General features: G+C 40.7%; 2 protein-coding genes across 3 annotated transcripts in view; one reads left to right on the top strand and one right to left on the bottom strand.

The window, feature by feature from the left end:
- The window catches only part of LOC134023903 (transmembrane protein 42-like), a 39345-nt gene extending 23637 nt beyond the window's left edge, over positions 1 to 15708 (bottom strand). The window contains exon 1 of the mRNA XM_062466267.1: positions 15368 to 15708. Coding sequence (XP_062322251.1) covers positions 15368 to 15544 — 177 coding nt within the window. The 5' untranslated portion in view covers positions 15545 to 15708. The remainder of the gene's footprint in view (positions 1 to 15367) is intronic.
- A 741-nt stretch (positions 15709 to 16449) lies between these two features.
- kiaa1143 (KIAA1143 ortholog) lies at positions 16450 to 18486 on the top strand. Of its 2 annotated transcripts, none has more exons than XM_062466265.1 (3): positions 16450 to 16658; positions 17347 to 17488; positions 17850 to 18486. In XM_062466265.1, exons 1-3 carry the CDS (start codon positions 16551 to 16553, stop codon positions 18041 to 18043), a joined length of 444 nt encoding a protein of 147 aa, XP_062322249.1. In that variant the 5' UTR covers positions 16450 to 16550; the 3' UTR covers positions 18044 to 18486. The 2 variants fall into 2 exon arrangements, with proteins under 2 accessions (XP_062322249.1, XP_062322250.1); XM_062466266.1 differs by having other exon boundaries at positions 16518 to 16701.
- The last annotated feature ends 1163 nt before the right edge of the window (positions 18487 to 19649 follow it).

The raw sequence follows: 19649 nt of genomic DNA, 5'->3' as shown, positions 1-19649 counted from the left end.
AACAATAACATTACAAACATCTAACTGAACGAACACAACAACTGAAATCCCTCGCATGGCCGTTGTAACCAAACTATTTTCCACAAGTCTTTGCATTTTTTGACATGCCGCACTGCATGCTGGGTACTCAAGAGCGCTGACAGCTGATTATCTAGCTGTGCGCCGACTGCGTGATATGACGAGATGCTAGTGACGCGCTAAGGTCTCTGCATTAACAAGTTCTGCTGGATTAGCAAGCTATTTTTACTAATGTTTTGTTAGCTATTGAATGGTAATGCAAGCTAGCTAAAAACAATGTTAGTTAGCTTGGCTAAACTGGTTTTCATAGCAACAAACATCAAAAAATCTGATCAGTCGAACTTTATTCAGAAAGGGGGGGATCTGTATTTTTTACTCTACTCTTAACGCATGACTATGTTTAACTTAATGTCTGCACCTCTCGGTCACCAGAGAGGTGCAGACATTAATTTGTTGTATCCAACAAATTACACCCCTGAACTTTTAAAACAGATCTATTGGCCTACTACAATTGTAAATATCCTATGGCTTCTTCTCCAATTGGGTCTCGATACAATGTCATCTAATATTTTCTGCCCATTCTGTTTTTGGGGACTTTCCACACCAGCACCCTTTGCCCAGTCCCTCTATTCTGCCCTACTACATGTGTTTTCCAACACCAGTTACAATCAACTCTGGGCAGGGACGGCGCCAGAGAATTTTTAATACAGGTGCTGAGGAGGTGCTAGATCATTGACAGGGAGAGCTGTGCAATTATATATACATAAATACTATTAATAAAGAAGCAGTACTTCTCTTGACTGGTTTTTATTCAGATGAATAATCATTGGATTCAGGTCAAAAGTCTATCACTTGAACTGGTTTCATCACTTAAGAAACTCAAAGTCAGCAGCTTGGCATACTGGGACATGGAAAGGATTAAACATTTAGACTTTCATCGAAGTAAAAAGTGCTGGTTTGTCCTTTTTCATCAATGTCCTCAAAAAAGCAGTCTGAAGAGCTACTGTGTCTGTGGGGTGACTGTCTCTGGAGGGCTGGCAGGCAGGGGCAAGCAGGGCAGGCAGGCAGGCAGGCGGGCAGGGCAGGCCAGCTGAATGAAGCTGTCCAGCTAGAGAGGGATAGTCCAGCAAGGGGTCTGTGATGCTCTCAGCATTCTCTGTTGTTGCTCTCAGCATCCTCTATTGAACTCTGTTGAGCAGGCCTCTGCATGACCCTCCAGACCTGTAAAAGGATCCATGTCAGTTCAGTTGGGAAAAACGCAGCTTTTTCCATCTACACTTGACATAAACTACAGTTTAGACTGTGAAATGCAGTGGCATTACTTGAACTTGAATCCAAATGTGTTGACCTGATGGAGACCCATGCAAAGTCACTCAAAACACAGGTTTGATTCCAGGCTCTGGCAAGAGTATTTAGCTCTAAACTGGTCAATATATACACATCTGACAAAAGACCAGCTCGACCTTTGCCTGTAAACAGTGATTCTGACTGTCAGAGACCTTTAAATAGCCTGACTTACTGAAATTGGCAAAAATAGCCTGGCTAACGTAGGTCGCTTTCTCAGGGCATATGACGAATGAAACAGGCTCGCCTTGAAAAATCAAATATACTGGCTATCTTTAGCAGGCCCTTGTCTACAAAAAGCAGTCCTCCCTGACGTTTTTGGAGTAGAATTGAGTGAAATACAAAATTGTTTACACACTGCCAGTGGGCGAGCCGAGCCTGACTCTGAGGCTAACGTCAAAACAATGTACCCCCGGGACGCAGTATCACTCCAATTGCAAGTCCACAAATCACAAAAATAATCGGAGCATCTGGCTAAAAGCACAATTCCCACATCTCCTAAAGGCTGCCCTCCTTGACCTTTTTTGTATAGACCTAACTGTAAAATGGTGAACTTATGAACATGACGCGACCAAAACATGGCTGCCGCCTAAGCCTATGCGGTCTCCCTGGCGCATAGGCTTATTACAAAGTCTTTCACGCCCCAAATCAAAATTCTGAGCCGACAGGTCTGTGGGGAATTGTTTTTTCTCCTAAGGCTGCCCTCCTCTACCTTTTTGATGAACAATTCGCCGAGATGCAAAATGATTCACTAATTAAAAACACAGAGGAAAAAAGCTAGAGCTAGCTACTTTTCGAGTTCGGTTTTCCGTCACTTCAGACTCACGATCTAAAGGTCTAAAACTGCTAAAACCTTCACCATCATTCAAGAGTAGTGTACTTTCACGAACCCAATCATTGATTCTAGCTTAAAATGTGTAAAAAATAGGTGATATGACTTACCGAACGTGGCTGCCTCCAACACTATCAGTCGATTCCAGTTGAAAACAAAAATGGCCGCCGAAAAATAATTTATATTCGTAATGTAAATGTAATGTAACGGCGAGCTGCGATTGGAAGCGAAATGAAACAGGAGCTAAAAACCGAGGTTGGGGGCTTGGTCAGCACACAATTTCCAGAAAGCATGTGTGTGCGTCTTGCCAAGCTCGCGCGTGTGTCAAGTACTCTCCCATGTTACCCCGCTCCTCATCTCTCTCCACTGGCTACCTATCACGGCCCGTATCAGATTCAAGACCCTGGTACTGACCTTCCGAGCAGTGAATGGGACTGCACCCGACTACATCAAGTCTCTCCTGCAGCCTTTGTCGTGGAAATTTGGGAATACAGTTATAATGTGTGTGTTTCATATATGAGGAATGTGTTTTAACGGAAGTCTAAAGTTGATTAAGAGTCAACTCCATTTGGTAGAGATGCCATTTGCAGTTTATGACACCTGGGGAGGAAGAGACAGCTGGTCTGGAGACAATGTGGATTCAACTGTATTGTTATTGTGATCTGCTGCTCTGACCCTTCCTGTTGCATTGGGTGGGGTTAATCAAATACTTGTTTGAAGTGCCCACACAAAGGACAGTTGACCATTTGACTGGTGAACCCCTGTGGTTTTACTATCTACTGGTTTGGGGAGAGAGGCCACATTAAAGAACCGTGGGAACTTGATATGAAGTCAAACTGTCACCAGAGATGTATTGTTTCAAACTGTCACTGAATAGTGCTGACCAATCACAGAGTTCAGAAAAACCATTTGATCTAAAGTTTATATAAGGCAGGGTTTTAGGGTTGTTCTGCATCACTCTGGCGAACGACCTGTGGCTAGCACCTCCTTCGTTATGACTGATCACAAAGTACTTTGTTAAATCATGATCTGTATAAGCAAAATAAATTGTAGTAAACCCACATCTCTTGACTACTCAGATCTACACAGTGCCGCTAGAATTTTTCCATATCACCTTACACCCCCACCCGTCACCTACGGTCTTCTTCAGACAACCGTCTGGTGGTCCCACCGCTCAAGACCGCCCGGTCCCAACACAAGCTCTTCTCCTGTCTGGCCCCCCAGTGGTGGAATCAACTCCCCACCTCCATCAGATACACTGACTGTCTCTCCACCTTCAAGAAAAGGCTCAAGACGCACTTAGGACGTCTTGACGTCTTTAGGACGAACGGTACTTAGGAATGGTTTGCTTGACCCGATGTTAGTTTCCTCAAGGATCACAATGACTCTTGCTTAGAGACTTGTTGCTCTTGTGTTTAGTGGTAACTGATTTACATTTTTGTACTCGCTGTGATATATTGTTTTTATTATTGTTGCTTGTTTTTCTACAGGTACACTTGCACTTATAGCGGTTCATGTTGCTTAATTGTAACTTGTTTAACTACATGCTCTTATGGTTCTTCCCTTTGGCACTTATTTTGGTTGTTCACAATATGTGCTTCATGTTTTGGCTACTCGCAATGTTTTTGGGGCTATCTTGTTGTTATTATCAGTGACCTATGCACTTTGTAAAGCTCTCTCTTGGAAGTCGCTTTGGATAAAAGCGTCTGCTAAATGAATAAATGTAATGTTAATGTAAGTAGGGTGACCACCTGTCCCGCTTTGCGCTGTATCGCACAGCATTTTCAATATGGGACGTGCGGGACAAGGGGTGAAAATGCTGTGCGACACAACGCAAAGCGGGACAGGTGGTTACCCTAGTGTCAAGGGGCAGGATGAGTCTGAGAATTTGGAGCACGCGCGCTATGGAGCAATTCAATTGAATTCAATCATATATTGACATATCAAGGTTAAATTGCGTATGGTACTTCATAATTATGTCATCTTGAAGGCACAAAGGTTTGAAAAACCATCAGTCAAAATTATATTTGATTTATTAACACAAAGATATTGTGGCAATGTGTACATTTACATAAATACACTTCTTTCAGCCATTTTGTATTGCATTCCTTATTCAATTTCACCCTATAGAAAGACATGTGTTCTACAAATCTGGAACAATTTTCAAGTCGATTAGATCTATGGTTCATGAGGAGAAGGGTTTTGAAGGTTGTACCAAATTTGGACAGTACAGCAAAATCTATCATGGCGGACCTTATGGGTTTTTGAGGCTTTTTTGTTCCCCATGAGAAATAAGGCATGTGTACCAATTTTCAGGCATTTTGGAATAATGGGGCGCTGGGGAAATCACGTAGACTTTAGGCGTGGCTTATAGCGCCACCTATGGGCGTACATGGGCCATTAGCGGTCTGGGAGTAGTGAGTGACCTGTTGTATCATTGGGCCAAATTAGAAAAAATCGTGTCAAGGACTTTTTGAGCTATTGAGCCATTTAACTGAGAAATATAATAATAATAGGAATACTAACAAAAACATAGGTTCCCTCCTACCGGAGGAACCCTAAAAAGCATTAATTTCCAACCCTTTATTCAAAAACAGAACGGAGAGTGCAAATTCAAATTGCAAAAAACTTGCACAAACAGGCACACAATTTTGAAAAAGTTATTAATATTAGCATGGATTTAATGCTATTTTCCAAGATGAGCAATTTATTTGAGTTTTGTTTAAAATTTTATTGAAAATTGAAATGTTGTGGAAGTAGGCCAGACTTTATTAGAATAATCTGGTGTATATTTAAGATTTGACACAATTTTGAAAAAAGTTAAGATTTGCGAGGATCAAGCTATTTTCAAAGATTAGTGATTTTCTATCATTTTATTTGAAACTTAATTGAAAAAGTAAAGGCTGTGGAAGTATACCAGACATTGTTAAGATACTCTGGTGTCTGTTTGAGGTTTTATATTCCTAAAAATATTATAAAAGTCTACATTTTTCAAAATGGTATGGGTTGTTTTCACCCGGTCCCTAACGCGATGCTGCAAAGTAGCATCTTCCGAATGTGAGACAAATGTCGAATATGAAACTAACTTCACCTCGGTCAATTAACACACTGTTTCGATGTATTTAGTGTGAAATGCTCCCACACCTTGGATGACTTGGGTCGTGCTGAACGAATCGATAATGAAATTCGTTGCCAACGCTTTTAATAATCGATTTTAATCGATTTAATCGATTCGTTGTTGCAGCCCTAGTTTGAAACCACAGATAGTAGTAATGATAATTTCACTAACAAATCGTTTACTTGTAATCTAATGTCATAATAAATCCTACAACGAAAATGTATTTGTGAGGAATGTTTATTTTAACGATTGAAAACAGATGCATCATAGACCACTGTAGTATGTGTTGCCCGGGCAACAGAGGCTAATTTCATGATGCTAATACTTCATTGAAATAGTACTGTTTCCCGAAAGTAGATGTACTTCTTAATAATATCAGCTTATATTGTACATTACACATCACAATTGTGTGTCATATCACAAAGTAAAATGAGTAAATAGTTATCACCCTGGCCACTTTGCTTGTGGCGTTTCTGCAGCTGCCTTGTAGTAAAGCAGTTAGCCTAGCCATCTCCCAGAAGTTAACGAGCTGCTAAACTAATGTTCTGCTAGAGGTAGTCAAGCGAGTTTTCATGACGTTAGTGACGTTAGTAACGTCAGTGACTGTGGCTAGCAAATTAGCCACCGTTAGCTTTACTTTTCACCACAACAACGCAATTTCTACTTAAACCATGCAACTGAACGGAAATAAAAATACAACCAACGCAATCGCTACCAAGACAAACCTTTTGACACCGACGTTGTCTATGTAGTCCAAATATTGAGGGATCCTTAGGGGTGCGAAAATAAACAATAATAATAATAAGAAATATATATGTGAGAGAACAAAGGTTGTGCTCTTGCCGAAGGCAAGCACACCCAATAATAATATATATGTAAGAGAACAAAGGTTGTGCCCTTGCCGAAGGCAAAGCACACCCAATAAATATAGCTGCAAGCATCGATGCGGGTTCGTCCACAAAATGGCAAAATATTACAAAAATGTACATTGTAGAAGGTCAAGAGTTGGACAACAAGAGAGCAAAACTACTTCATGTTTGGCCAACAACAATAGGCTGTATGGGGATTTGAACTCATGAGCATTACGACGTATCTGTGCCAGATAGCACACATACGTCTTGCCGACGTCGGCTTAATATAGAAACGTTGTATTCTATTCATAACGTCGGATAAGCATCGGCAAATGATCGGATTTCTTCTCATCTCTTAGCTCTATTTCAAACGTTGGATAAGCATTGGCAAATGATCGGATTTCTTCTCATCTCTGTGCTCAATTTCAAACGTTGCAGATATGTCGGCTCATCGTCGGCTCATCACTGACTGTTTCAGGAAGAACGTTCCATTATGCTCAATCCTGTCTTGTATTGCAAGCATATTTCGAGCCAGAGACTTTTTAAACCGTCATTTATCTTCACATAGAAGGAGCAGTATTATTCGTTGTTAGGTAAGTAAATGGAAGTAGAAAAATATCAAAAAGTTTTGCAATAAGTATGTTGCTTGTAGCCTATGCCTACAACAATGTGTAAAGTTACTGTAATGAGCTCGGTTTGAGTGAACTCTAGGCTACAGAGCTAGCGCAAAGGGACCCCAACCGGCTAGGCTAGCCCTCGACACACTGGTCAGACATTTTACAAAAGTGTAGCTAACAGCAAAATAAACACATACATGTTATGTCAAAGCGTTGTATTGTAATAAGTAACCTAGGCCTACATACACATAGGCTAATCCATTATGGTTTAACAGTGATATGTCGGATTTATTTTCTTCTAATTCCGGCAGTTAGCTACTGTAACCAAGGGAGTCAAGACAGAGTCCGAGGATGGCGGAGACCAATGGAAGACGCGGAACTGTAGGCACAGCTGTATATATTTATGTTTCTCTGTTCCGTTGTTCTCTCTTTTCTGTGTTGGAGTTCTTTTAAGAGCTTGATGGCATCAACATCCAGTCTGATGATAAAAGATCATTAACTTGAATTGTGTCTCTTCATTATAATACCCACACACAGAAAGTCCAGGTTGAATCAAGTAACTAGCTACTGCTAATAGCCCATTGTATGTTCATTTTTGCTAAGTGTCATTTCAGATATAATTAAAGATATAAATAAATGTAGAGCTAGTAGTTAAGAGGAAATATCTGTAGAACGGCCGGTTGATGCAGTTTTGATTCGTCGTCCCGACATCGTCTGGAGGTCAGTTTCGATCAAATGCAGACGTCTCGGCGACGTCTTGCCAATGAGCAAACAATGTCGTTAGGAGAGGATAGACCCAGATAGCACACATATGTCTTGCCGAAGTCGGCCCGACGTATACAACATACATCGGGACGACTTCGGCAAGACATATGTGTGCTATCTGGGTCTATCCTCTCTGCTACACACCAACTGTTGAGATTTTATGAATAGAAAGGGCAGAGTATTAGCTTTGGTCAGCTTTGGGACAAAGGTTAATAAACGGTTGACATTTCAAGGTAGAATTGCATGAAATTGCGCATTGTACATCAGAATGATGTCACCTTGAAGCCAATAAAGTTTGAAAAACCATCAGTCAAAATGATATTTGATGTATTGACACAAAGATATTGAGCCAATGTGGACATTTACATAAATACACACCTTTCAGACATTTTGTATTGCATTTCTCATTCCATTTCACCCTATATAAAGACATGAATCCTACACATCTGTAACAAATTTCAAGTCGATTGGATCTATGGTTCATGAAGAGAAAGTTTTTGAAGGTTGTACCAAATTTGGACATTCATATGACAATATGAATTTTGCCTTGAGGCTTTTTTCTTCCCCATGAGAAATAAGGCATGTCTACCAATTTACAGGCATTTTGGACTAATGGGGCGCTGGGGAAATCACGTAGACTTGGGCATGTTTTATAGCGCCACCTATGGGCGTACATGGGCCACTAGCCCTAATAATAGGAACCCTAATAATAAGAATACTAACAAAAACAATAGGTTTCCTCCTCGCAGTTTCGCTGCTTGGCCCCTAATAAGAAGAAGAAAAGGTAGAAACACAAGTTGGCTTCGCTGCTTGGCCACCAAATATAGCTGCAAGCAGCAATGGCGGATTCCTCCAAAACATTGCGAACCATCGAAAGATGTATATTCTTCAAAAATTGTCACTGTATAGAAAAATCCATGCTGCAGACTTGCCAATGGGATACAAAATCTGGAATCCTGATGGAGGAATCCTAATAACAATAGGTTTCCTCCGTTAGGAGGAATCCTAATAATAAAAAGTAGAAACACTTAAGGTGGCTTCGCAGCTTCGCTGCTTGGCCACCAAATACAAAGTTTCTTCACTGTCACACAAATAAATAATTTATGTAGCCTAATGTGGGAATAGACAAAGCATTAAAGTCATTCAGTTATTTAGAGATTTGATGGCCTTTGTCAATGCCAAAACACCCAAAAAACCTCAACAATCAACGGAAGAAAATTCATTTGTAGTTCTAAACATTTTTACAGGGCTTAAAGTATTCCGGCACCGTGCCGGATGTCCGGCGAGCGGCCATGAGAAAAAAAAAAATTGTGAACTTGCATGCGGTTTAATATTTTAGAGTCAATTGATTTCCACTACCAATCATATGAGAGGAACACAGCTATAACTAATGTTACAAGCCTTTCAGAAGCAGAGCAGGGTGGGTCCTGGCAACAGTGTGAATGAGATCCATTAGCGTTGTCGGTGAAAGCATGGAGCTCAAATTCATGAAGCCTGGGGATGAGGTAAGTCGCTGTGGATAAGAGCGTCTGCTAAATGACTCAAATGTAAATTATGTCCTACCCATACTCAAAAATAAATGGCGCTGGGCCTGGATAGAAGAAGGTAGAGAAGGCGAGCCTTTTGGCAGTTGGTGCAAGAAACTGAGAGAGCCTGGTGCTTATTTCTGCATGTTTTGCTCGAGGAAGCTACTAAATGCCAGCAACGGTAAGAAAGTGCTTGCTCGTCATTAGTGATGGGAAGTTCGGATCATTTAACTGATTCGGTTCTTTGAATCTCGTTCAGTAAAATGAACGAATCTTTTTTCGAGTCATTCGTTCATTTCAATGGGGGGGGGGGCTACCGTCCACTGCAAACACGTATCATATTCTCATGTAGGTTAGTGCATGACATGTGCCCCAGCAGATACTATTTTAAAAGAAATTCCTGCATTAAAATAATGTATCATGACAGTTTGTATGATTTGGTCATTTATTATCACACTAGAATTTAATTATCACGGCAAACAATTACACTGCACTAAACTGTAAGTGTAAATGTAAAGTGAAAATAACAAAACCAGTCACTATGATGACTTGAGCGAATATCATTCACGTCTTACTAAAACAGCGGCCAGGCGAAAGGGAATGAGGAAACTGTTTCCTCTACTAAAAAATATAATGCGGGTCACGTGAAAAAAGGATCCAAAGACTCTTAGAAAGACCGAGTTGGGAAATGAACGAATCGTTTGTTTCCTCCAGTGCAGAGCCTATGCAGGTCACGTGAAAAATGATCCAAAGACTCGTAGAAAGACCGAGTCGGGAAATGAACGAATCATTCGTTTCCTCTAGCTACCAGTAGAGAGCCTATGCAGGTCACGTGAAAAATGATCCAAAGACTCGTAGAAAGACCGAGTCGGGAAATGAACGAATCGTTCGTTTCCTCTAGCTACCACTACAGAACCTATGCAGGTCACGTGAAAAATGATCCAAAGACTCGTAGAAAGACCGAGTCGGGAAATGAACGAATCGTTCCCTCTAGCTACCACTACAGAGCCTATGCAGGTCACGTGAAAAATGATCCAAAGACTCGTACCCGAAGACCGAGTCGGGAAATGAATGAATCATTTCTGTTTACTTTGACGAGCCTATGCAACAGTCCCGATGCGCGGCCACGAGAAAATGAACGAATCACTCTTTGAGAGGACTCGTTACTCCCGAGTCCTTGTAAGGATTTGTTCAAAATGAACGAATCGTTCACGAACGACACATCACTACTCGTCATGTCATAGAGCCGCTGCCCATGCACTCAAACTTACCACGACATGCCGGGAGCAACTGTTACAGCTGACACACCGTTGTCTATGACTGACCGTGTCTGCGACTTAGAAATACGTTTGATCACATTTACATTTAGTCATTTAGTCATTTTAGCAGACGCTCTTATCCAGAGCGACTTACAGTAAGTACAGGGACATTCCCCTCGAGGCAAGTAGGGTGAAGTGCCTTGCCCAAGGACACAACGTCATTTGGCACAGCCAGGAATCGAACCGGTAACCTTCAGATTACGAGCCCGACTCCCTAACCGCTCAGCCACCTGACTCCCTACTACCTCCCTCCACTACATTTATTGCGGAACATGACTTGTCATTCACAACTTAGCCACTGGTCACCCTGTGTAGAAAACTAGCAGAAGACAAAAAAGCGTTTCTCTCCAACCCCCCCCCCCCCCCCTCTCAAAAAAGTTCTGGTTCAGGATTTTGTTTTCACTTTAACCCCTGTATTTAGGGTGTTTTTACTATTTGTCTCTCCAGCAATGCTATTCCTCTCTCCCACACAGCAGCCGTGAAAATTATGCAAATTAGGCGATGACAGTGACGTGCAGTCAGGGTAGGCAAGGTAGGCACTGCCTACCCTGCCAAAATTCAAACGTAAACATGTTTATTAGATCATTTTATTTAATAAACTTGTATTTGTATTTTTACTGATTATTCTTGTGATTTATATATGCAATATGTGTGTTATTCCAATTGTTTAGACGTTACGATAACAAACGGAGCAGTTACGCATAATCAAATACAAAAAAATGGTAGAATAAGCAGTGCTTTTACTGTCCATTCATTGTGGACGACAAGCGAAAAACGTATGAGCACTTCGATCCTGTATTCTTCAACATCAAAGGCACAATTCTGCTGTGCCTTTGCACGTAAATATGTTATGCCAGTAATCATCTACGTTGCGTATCAAACATTGACCAATTAAAATTGAGATATTACTGGACATTTGCGCAGCTAACGTCATTACATTGTAAGCGTAATCCCCGCAAAATTCAAGCCAAAATGACAGCAGCGGTGTCTGCCGATATCACAGAGTTGAGGAATTTCTCCTAGCTCGATTTTATTCAAAAAAGGAGTTAATAGCAAGAGGGAGGTCTACGCCAGACTTAGATGGACTACTGCAGCAAAAGGGACAACATGTTTTCGATCGTTTCAAACAGACTGGTATGGAAGAAAAGATTGGCTATTTGGCTGTGCTAACAGTCAGCGGCTGTAAACTACTGCTTGTACTGTTTACTGTGTTTTGACATATTAGCCTAACAATAAATTAGGTAATCTGGCTTTCATAACTCAGTGCCTTGCCTCTTACTGACATCACTGCACGTCACTGGGCGATGATGATGTCATCTAGCGACTTTAAATACAGCCAGAGCCTGTTTAACCCTTGTGTTATCTTCGGGTCATTCTGACCCATCAGTCATTGTGACCCAACTTCGTATTGCGACAGATTTACCGCATACAAAGACAAAGTGAAGCATATTCTTTTAACCGTTGGGCTGTCTCAGACCCCCCACATTGCAAAGGTTAAAAGAAAATTATTTTAATTTGTTTTTGTATTGGGTAAAATCGGGTAAACACAACGATGGTTCGTTATGAACCTTTGGGTCATGTGACCCGAAGGCAGCACGAGGGTTAAGGAGAGCCTGGCCACTCCCTATTAATCCTTGTGTTATCTTCGGGTCATTCTGACCCATCAGTCATTGTGACCCACTGTCGTATTGCGACAAATTTACCTCATACAAAAACAAAGTGAAGCATTTTCTTTTAACTGTCGGGCTGTCTCAGACCCCCCACATTGCAATGGTTAAAAGAAAATTATTTTTATTTGTTTTTGTATTGGGTGAAATTGGGTAAACACAACGATGGTTCGTTGTGAACCTTTGGGTCATGTGACCCGAAGGCAGAACGAGGGTTAAGCCCCATTGTACCGAATTTTGTTGCAGTTCCACCAGAGTTCCCCTGGGAGTGATCGCAGTCGAGTGCAGAATGAATGGGAGTCTATGGGGCTAAACGGCTAAATGTGTCTCTTTCACTTGATTGTCGTTGAGAAATCTCAGATTTGATTGTAGTTTTTGCATGTTCAACATGGATTACAGGTCGAAAGTTGAATTAACGAGTACTTATGTCCTTTCGATTTCTTACAGGGCAAGTGGTTGTTGCCCATAACACGCTAGCATTCTGCTAACGAATGCTGATTGGTTAGTGAAGGACTGACTACGACCAGAGATCCCGCTTGATGGCATCCGAAGCAGAACCAAAATGTCAGAGCATTAGCAACATTAGCAACAACATTAGCAAACCAAAACTCTTTCTAGCATGTGTATTGACAGGGAGAGCCTAACCTGTCAGCTGTGTTGTCGATGCCTCGAGAGAAAAGTGGAAGTAACCAGAGCTTGCCGTCAAGCAGTATCTCAGGCTGTACAATGTGTATGACGTCAATTACATTTTAAAAGGCTTTTTAGAACAGAAAGGCGACTTTAAAAAATCTATCACACAGCGGTGTGTATTTTTTTTGCCTCCCCTTTCGAATTCAGAATTCAAATTACTATACAAAAAATGATATCCTGACAAAAGTGGATTTTGAGGGGTATAGCTCCATAGACCTCCATTCATTCTGCACTCGACCGTTAGCGCCCTCATATGGAAATAGAGTGGAACAGCAACCAGTTCAGAACCCGGAAGTTTCCCGAGAGTGGCAGTTCTCTCTATATTAGACATTCTCTGCTATTAGCATATTATTCTCTGGTACAGCCAATAGCTAATTTCCTTACTGAGGAGTTGGCAACACTGCGCGAGGTTGAGATGGGGGATTTATTGGCTATTCCGCAATACCCTGGCCTCGCAGCAGTATGACAACACTGGCATTATCTGCGCAACAAAACTTTTGCTGTATAGGGCTTGTGTACTACATTTGTGTTAAATATAGGCTCAATAGCTCATAACATTTGTGTTTGTCATTTCACTCATTTTATAGGATTATGATCAAATGCAGCAACTAGTGTCCGCACTGCAATGCTAGCTAGGTTATCGAAAAGTCTGAGCAAATTTACGAATTAGCCGTTTCATCAATAAAATAAGCAAATTTTCAGGAACTACACTGCCAACTTCTCGTCACATTTTAATTCAGATGCTGATTTACACGTACCGTTTAGCTGAAATATGAACTGTAAAAACTTGGATGAGCAATGTCGGTCAAATGATTCTGTTCATCTTGTTGGTCACGGTAACCCCGCCCCTGACGCAAGCGGTTCTTACATGGTACCCACACCAGCCCAGCTCCGATGTGGTGCTACTTGGGAACCACTTTCCCTGGTTTGGAGACGGTTCTCAGACTGTCGAACGAGAAAGAACTGGTTCGAGATAAGCACCGGTGTTGTGCCATCCGATGCACGGCTCTGGAGAGGCACCCCCTCCGCGGAAACGTGCGCGAACCACTCGGAATCGGAGCATTCGGAACATTTAGTCATTTAGCTGACGCTCTTATCCAGAGCGACTTACAGTAAGTACAGGGACATCCCCCCGAGGCCAGTAGGGTGAAGTGCCTTGCCAAAGGACACAACGTCATTTGGCACAGCCGGGAATCGAACTAGCAACCTTCTGATTCCCATGTGAAATAGTAGGATTTTAGCAACACTGTTTTTCATACCTGACGAAATCCCCGTGACAATTTCGTGACAGTGACAGTTTTTGCCATTCCTAATGTTTGATCATTATCAATCCACAAATTCGTCTTAATGTTGATCCAAAATTTCAGGTTGGCTGTGACAGCTGCCTCAGATGAGCACTGTTGTGCTCAAATCAAACTGAGAGGAATATGTATGTGCTGCCTGCCGTAAACAGCTCTGAGATGTTTTCATGATCAAGCCTCAAACTTGTTAAAACTATTTCAATTGTCAATATTTCTTTCTTTTTTTCTACCTTTTGTTAAATATATCATTATAGTTTTTGTTTAAAATAAATTGGATGGAATCTATCAACATGTCATCATTTATTATGTTTTCCACTAACCAGTCACAAAGGGAAGGTCCAGGCTGGGCTTATCAGGTACTAGAACCAAGCACTGTACATTGCAAGTGAGAAGATACTAACAAGGCTGTGGGAAGCAGGATCTATAAAATGGATATGATATAAACACAAAACAGTTGTGTGGCAAGTAGTTTACTGAGAGAGAAACATAAGTTGAACTCTGGTAGGAGGGACCTGTGAGCAGGGGCCTTTTTATATACATTTGTAAAATAATGTAGCTATACTCATTTACCAGACAATTCTATTACAAAACGAAAATATTGCAATGCATAACAATGACAGATATACTTTTAACACTGTCTCACCATTTTGGTTTCAATGCAACACTTTTTTTCACCTTCATACTGCTGACATACTTTTGTCTGCTATGATATTGATAACTGTTATGCAATATACTCTTCATCACTATATTTGCTCATTTTTCTTCAAACTTGTTTTCTGTTTCTCAGTCTTTCATTCTTTAATACTTTTAACGCTTAAAAATGTATGAAAGTCAATAAGATACTCTTTTCATCACTGTTTTTTCTCCATTTTCAACAGTAATAAAATATCGCAATGCATAACAGTGACAGATATACTTTTAACACTTTCTCGCCATTTTGTTTTTAAAGCACATACCTCTTGTAAAAAGAAAAAAAAATTGTAAAACCTTCTTCACTATTCAAGCCATCAAAACAATCGTTTCAACTGCTTTCAGCAAACACACACATTTTCTTCAGGAAATGTACCTTTCTAGTTATGCTTACAAACGTTGACTTAAAAACCTATGTTTAAAAATGTTAACATGTAAAGTCACAAGTCTAAAGTTTTCAAATGTGCTTTCAAATGTGTGTACTAGCTTGCACATTTGTATTGCCAGTTTGCAAATCTGTTCTTTCCACATTATGGAGTTTCAAATCGTGTCTTCCAAAGTTTCAGAGTTCTGACAATCTCACCCCAATATTCTTCTCAGTCAGTTGGACGAAGTAGTAATGATCTCACCCGTTCACAGAGAGTTGTGACATTCTGATTAGGCCAATGTTTACCACCAGCCCAATTTTTCAATTCTGTTTCACATATCTCTCTGAGGTAGTCTGCCCCAATGGATAGCTTTGCTGATGAGGAGGCAAAGGCACCAAGGAAGCCAGCCAGTAATGCGTAGAATGTTCCTGAGGTCATGTTTAGAGATGTAGAGAAACTAGTATTCTAATCAGTGCTTGTCTGACCTCTGCTCTCTCATAACCCAAAGCCTACAGCCCGATTACAGCATGAATTCTCCACATGAATCACATCAATTATTCCAGTCGTTCTACGTCCCATGCAAGTATGTATTCGTTATGACGAAGGTACCCTACAGCGGGCAGTTAATGATGACGAACTCAGTGCTTGTAAGCAATGGCGACAGTCTTTTCCGGTTTTGCAAAGTTACCTTCAAAATAAAAGCGTGGCCTAAAATGTGCCAGAATCTGAATTTGGGTGGCAAGCCACATCCATTTTTTGATAAAATAAGTTATTATAAGTTATTGTGATTACAATTTGTAGAATTTTATTATTAAAAAAAAGACATTTCAGACTGGTTATTTAAACTAGCGATATGTAAAATAAGACACTTAGCATGTCCAAAGTGGGGATGGGTGGGGGGAGACGACCTTCTTTATCATCTACACAGGTGTGGGAGACCCATTTTGGGTGCACATGTGTACTATTCTCAGTGTCACTGTCCTGAAGGTCCAGACACCAATTTTTCCAATATCCACTCAGTATGCTGTAGTAAAACCCCTCCTATAAATAAGCTTTCCAATAGTATTAGATATTCTGATTCACCTTCCTGAAATCCTGTTAGCCCAATATTAATGGGGCACACAAGCTAGTTTTTAACACTATATTTGAAAAGTTACTGATCTGAAATATAATTTATCTTAAACAGTGTTTTATTCTGTTGATTATTGTAAATATATATTGTGTATTTAGTAAAATATTTGGAACGAAAGTTTACATTTCACTTTCCAATCATATAAAAAAGATTTTGTCTCGTGACCTTTATTTTGAAATTTTATTTTTCAATCTACCGGAAAAGAGTTTCCTAATTGACGTTGTTTTAGTCTCTCATCGAGGTGACATGAACAGGCAAGACAATAAAGTATATTGTACATAGGTGTGGTCCGTATATTTAATAAAGCTAACGATGAACAAGAAAAGCAACGTTACATGGGTTAAGCCAGCTGAGCCAACCTTTTTGAAGAAGTTCAAGGATGATGTTGGTTTCCAGGAAGGACCCACAATTGACGCCAAGGTATTGGCACCCGAGCAAACCACATTGTTCCTCGAAATTGCAGGTATTAATTTGCTCAGATTATAGGCTTTAGACTGACTGTTGGAAAACATGTGACATTAATCAAAAGCATTTGGGAATGGCTGCGATATTAAATTAAAAATCATGGAATTAAAAACAAAAAACGACATAGGCTACATTTTGGTTTCAAATTCAAATGATCACAACTGAGACTGAGACTATCTCTACCGACGCAGGGTTTTGTGTTGTATGCTGTTAAGTAGCCCAACACAACTTAAAGACTGTTATAAATGTAAGAGCTGCGTACTGGTATTTACCATTGCATAATCGATAATTAACGATAGCAACTAGCTGCATCGCAGTACCCTCCAAGATAAGTGTGTTGGCTAGTTCTGCAGTAGTTTTCTATTAATGTAAGGAAACTATGTGCTTACATTTGTGTATTTGTATTGACTGAACTGTGTTTCTGTGAAATGCATAAGAGTGCCTTTGTGCAAACGGAGCAATCAAGCTACCGCATAGTAGCTAGGTCTCTTGGATTTTTTTTGCATACTATAGTATTGTATTGACATGCTATTTATTGTGACACATTCCCTTGCAGTGATTAGTTCATGTTGAGCCATTGTAATCTATATGTTTCCATATAGTCAAAACATTATATTGCTAATAGTCTACTCTTTCTCATCAGCGCCAAGAGATGCCAGTACTGGATGATGACAGTGGGAGTGATCATGAGGATGAATTGCCACAAGTCGTGGTCTTAAACACGGGAGATCTCAGTGCTGACGAAGTAAAAAATATAAAGAATGGCACTGCAAGTGTCACAAAACGTAAGATAAATGGATCAGGATTCACAGTTATCATCTGTACAAGGCCTTCATGTAAAAGCTATTTTAATATAATCCTCAAGATATATTGCTGTGTAGTTGAGTATTGATGAAACAGTATGATATTACATTAACATTACATTTAGTCATTTAGCAGACGCTCTTATCCAGAGCGACTTACAGTAAGTACGGGGACATTCCCCCGAGGCAAGTAGGGTGAAGTGCCTTGCCCAAGGACACAATGTCATTTTGCACGGCCGGGAATCGAACTGGCAACCTTCAGATTACTAGCCCGATTCCCTAACCGTTTAGCCACCTGACTCCCATATAAACAGTAACATTTGATTGGTCCACCTTTCCACAGAGGAGGAGCCTGCAGCAGAGGGGAAGATAATGTTTAAGAAGCCAACAAACAACTTCTCTGAAAAGTTCCAGGGCATCACTGCAAGCTCTAACAAGAAGAGAAAGAGTGGACAGGATAAGAAGGGGAAGTCAGGAAAGAAAGTAAAGAACAACAGTCTTTTGTCTTTTGGGGGAGACGATGAGGAAGAGGACTAGATGGTATCGATCAATGGAAGATTTCAGACGAGAGACTTCTCATTGAGAATAGAACTGATAGTCCTTTCTGTTGGCCTCTATGTACACATCACTAGTCAGTCCTCTTTGCTAGGCATTTAGAGTCTGGTTTGTAATAACTGAAATACAACTCTAGAACTACAAATGTTATGAAGATAAGCCAGATAGTTGAGTTCTATATCAAAGAAATACAGGAAAACATTATAGGATATGTAAACAATAATCATTTTATAAGTTGCATTCAGTAAGGCACTACATGTATAGGTTTGAGCTGTGACAGCAGCATTTTGAATTAAATAAGGCATTATTGAATTGCCACGTTTAATTATTTAATGCGTTTTTGTTGAATAGATTTTGTGACTTTCCTAAGATAAATAATGTGACAAACAAATATTATACCTGTTTAAATCAATCATCAAATAACTTACCAGCCTTTGTGTTGTACTTTTAATATTATAATGGTTCGATGTGTTACAAACAATTTCGGTTGTTCGGTCCCTGTATGACCGGTGCCAGAGTTTGGTCCGCATTGCCGGTAGTAAGTCGAACTTGTTCCCGGTGAGGGTTGGACTCTGCCAGGGCTGCCCTTTGTCACCGATTCTGTTCATAACTTATATGGACAGAATTTCTAGGCGCAGCCAGGGCGTTGAGGGGGTCCGGTTTGGTGACCTCAGGATCGGGTCGCTGCTTTTTGCGGATGATGTGGTCCTGTTGGCTTCATCGGGCTGTGACCTCCAGCTCTCACTGGAGTGGTTCGCAACCGAATGCGAAGCGGCTGGGATGGGAATCAGCACCTCCAAATCTGAGGCCATGGTTATCGACCGGAAAAAGGTGGAGTGCAATCTCCGGGTCGGGGAGTGTCGAAGTACAATAATCCAAATTTATATCCAATATCCAAGTTTTCATCCAATATCCAAGTTTTTAAAACAGCACGGAAAAGGCAGCAAAGTATGATGCAAAGTGTTTATTAGAATCCAACACAGAGGAACGATTACAACAAACGTGAGTAGACCCCGGAGTCTGACTAACTTTTTCTCCGGACATTTGTCTATATATCTGCTTTCCATTATTTTGAGATATTTTGTCATTGGTACATTATCTCTGGTCACAGATGCATGTATGCATTTCACGCCTGGTTGGTCAATGGTCACAAAATTTACATTGCCCGTACATTCCCCCTACTTTCTCTTTCCAAGGCCCACGTGGGGCTATGCAGCCCAGCTGCACAGGGATACTGAGTCTAAGGACATAAATCTGTCCCCTGATATCAGGCGGTTGTAGTTCTCAATATCTGGGCTATGTAGTCCTTCATGGGAGAGGCCTACACACATTCTTTTCTCTCTGGCACTCAAACCCCATGTATCTGGACTTCCACATTTGGCCATGTTTTAGTGGCAATTCTAATCCATCAACAGCTTTGCATCTGGTTTTCAATAATATAGCGTATACAAGTAAAAAAGGTGATTAAGTGGTTCTATATCAATATTATAAACCATGATCATTTCTCCATCGTCATAATTACAGCAGTGTGATGTTTTTTCTACAACACTTCCCCCTGTGGGACTGACAAAGTCCCAACACAACCCAT

The sequence above is a fragment of the Osmerus eperlanus genome, chromosome 7, assembly GCF_963692335.1.
Source record: "Osmerus eperlanus chromosome 7, fOsmEpe2.1, whole genome shotgun sequence".
Taxonomy (NCBI): domain Eukaryota; kingdom Metazoa; phylum Chordata; class Actinopteri; order Osmeriformes; family Osmeridae; genus Osmerus; species Osmerus eperlanus.
The sequence above is the reverse complement of the archived record's forward strand: the minus strand, read 5'-3'. Positions and strand labels throughout refer to the sequence as shown.

Coding starts and splice junctions, on each gene's coding strand:
- kiaa1143 (XM_062466265.1), top strand. CDS start 16,551: ATGAACAAGAAAAGCAACGTTACATGGGTTAAGCCAGCTGAGCCAACC. Junction 16,659..17,346: donor GACCCACAATTGACGCCAAG/GTATTGGCACCC, acceptor CTTTCTCATCAG/CGCCAAGAGATGCCAGTACT. Junction 17,489..17,849: donor CACTGCAAGTGTCACAAAAC/GTAAGATAAATG, acceptor ACCTTTCCACAG/AGGAGGAGCCTGCAGCAGAG.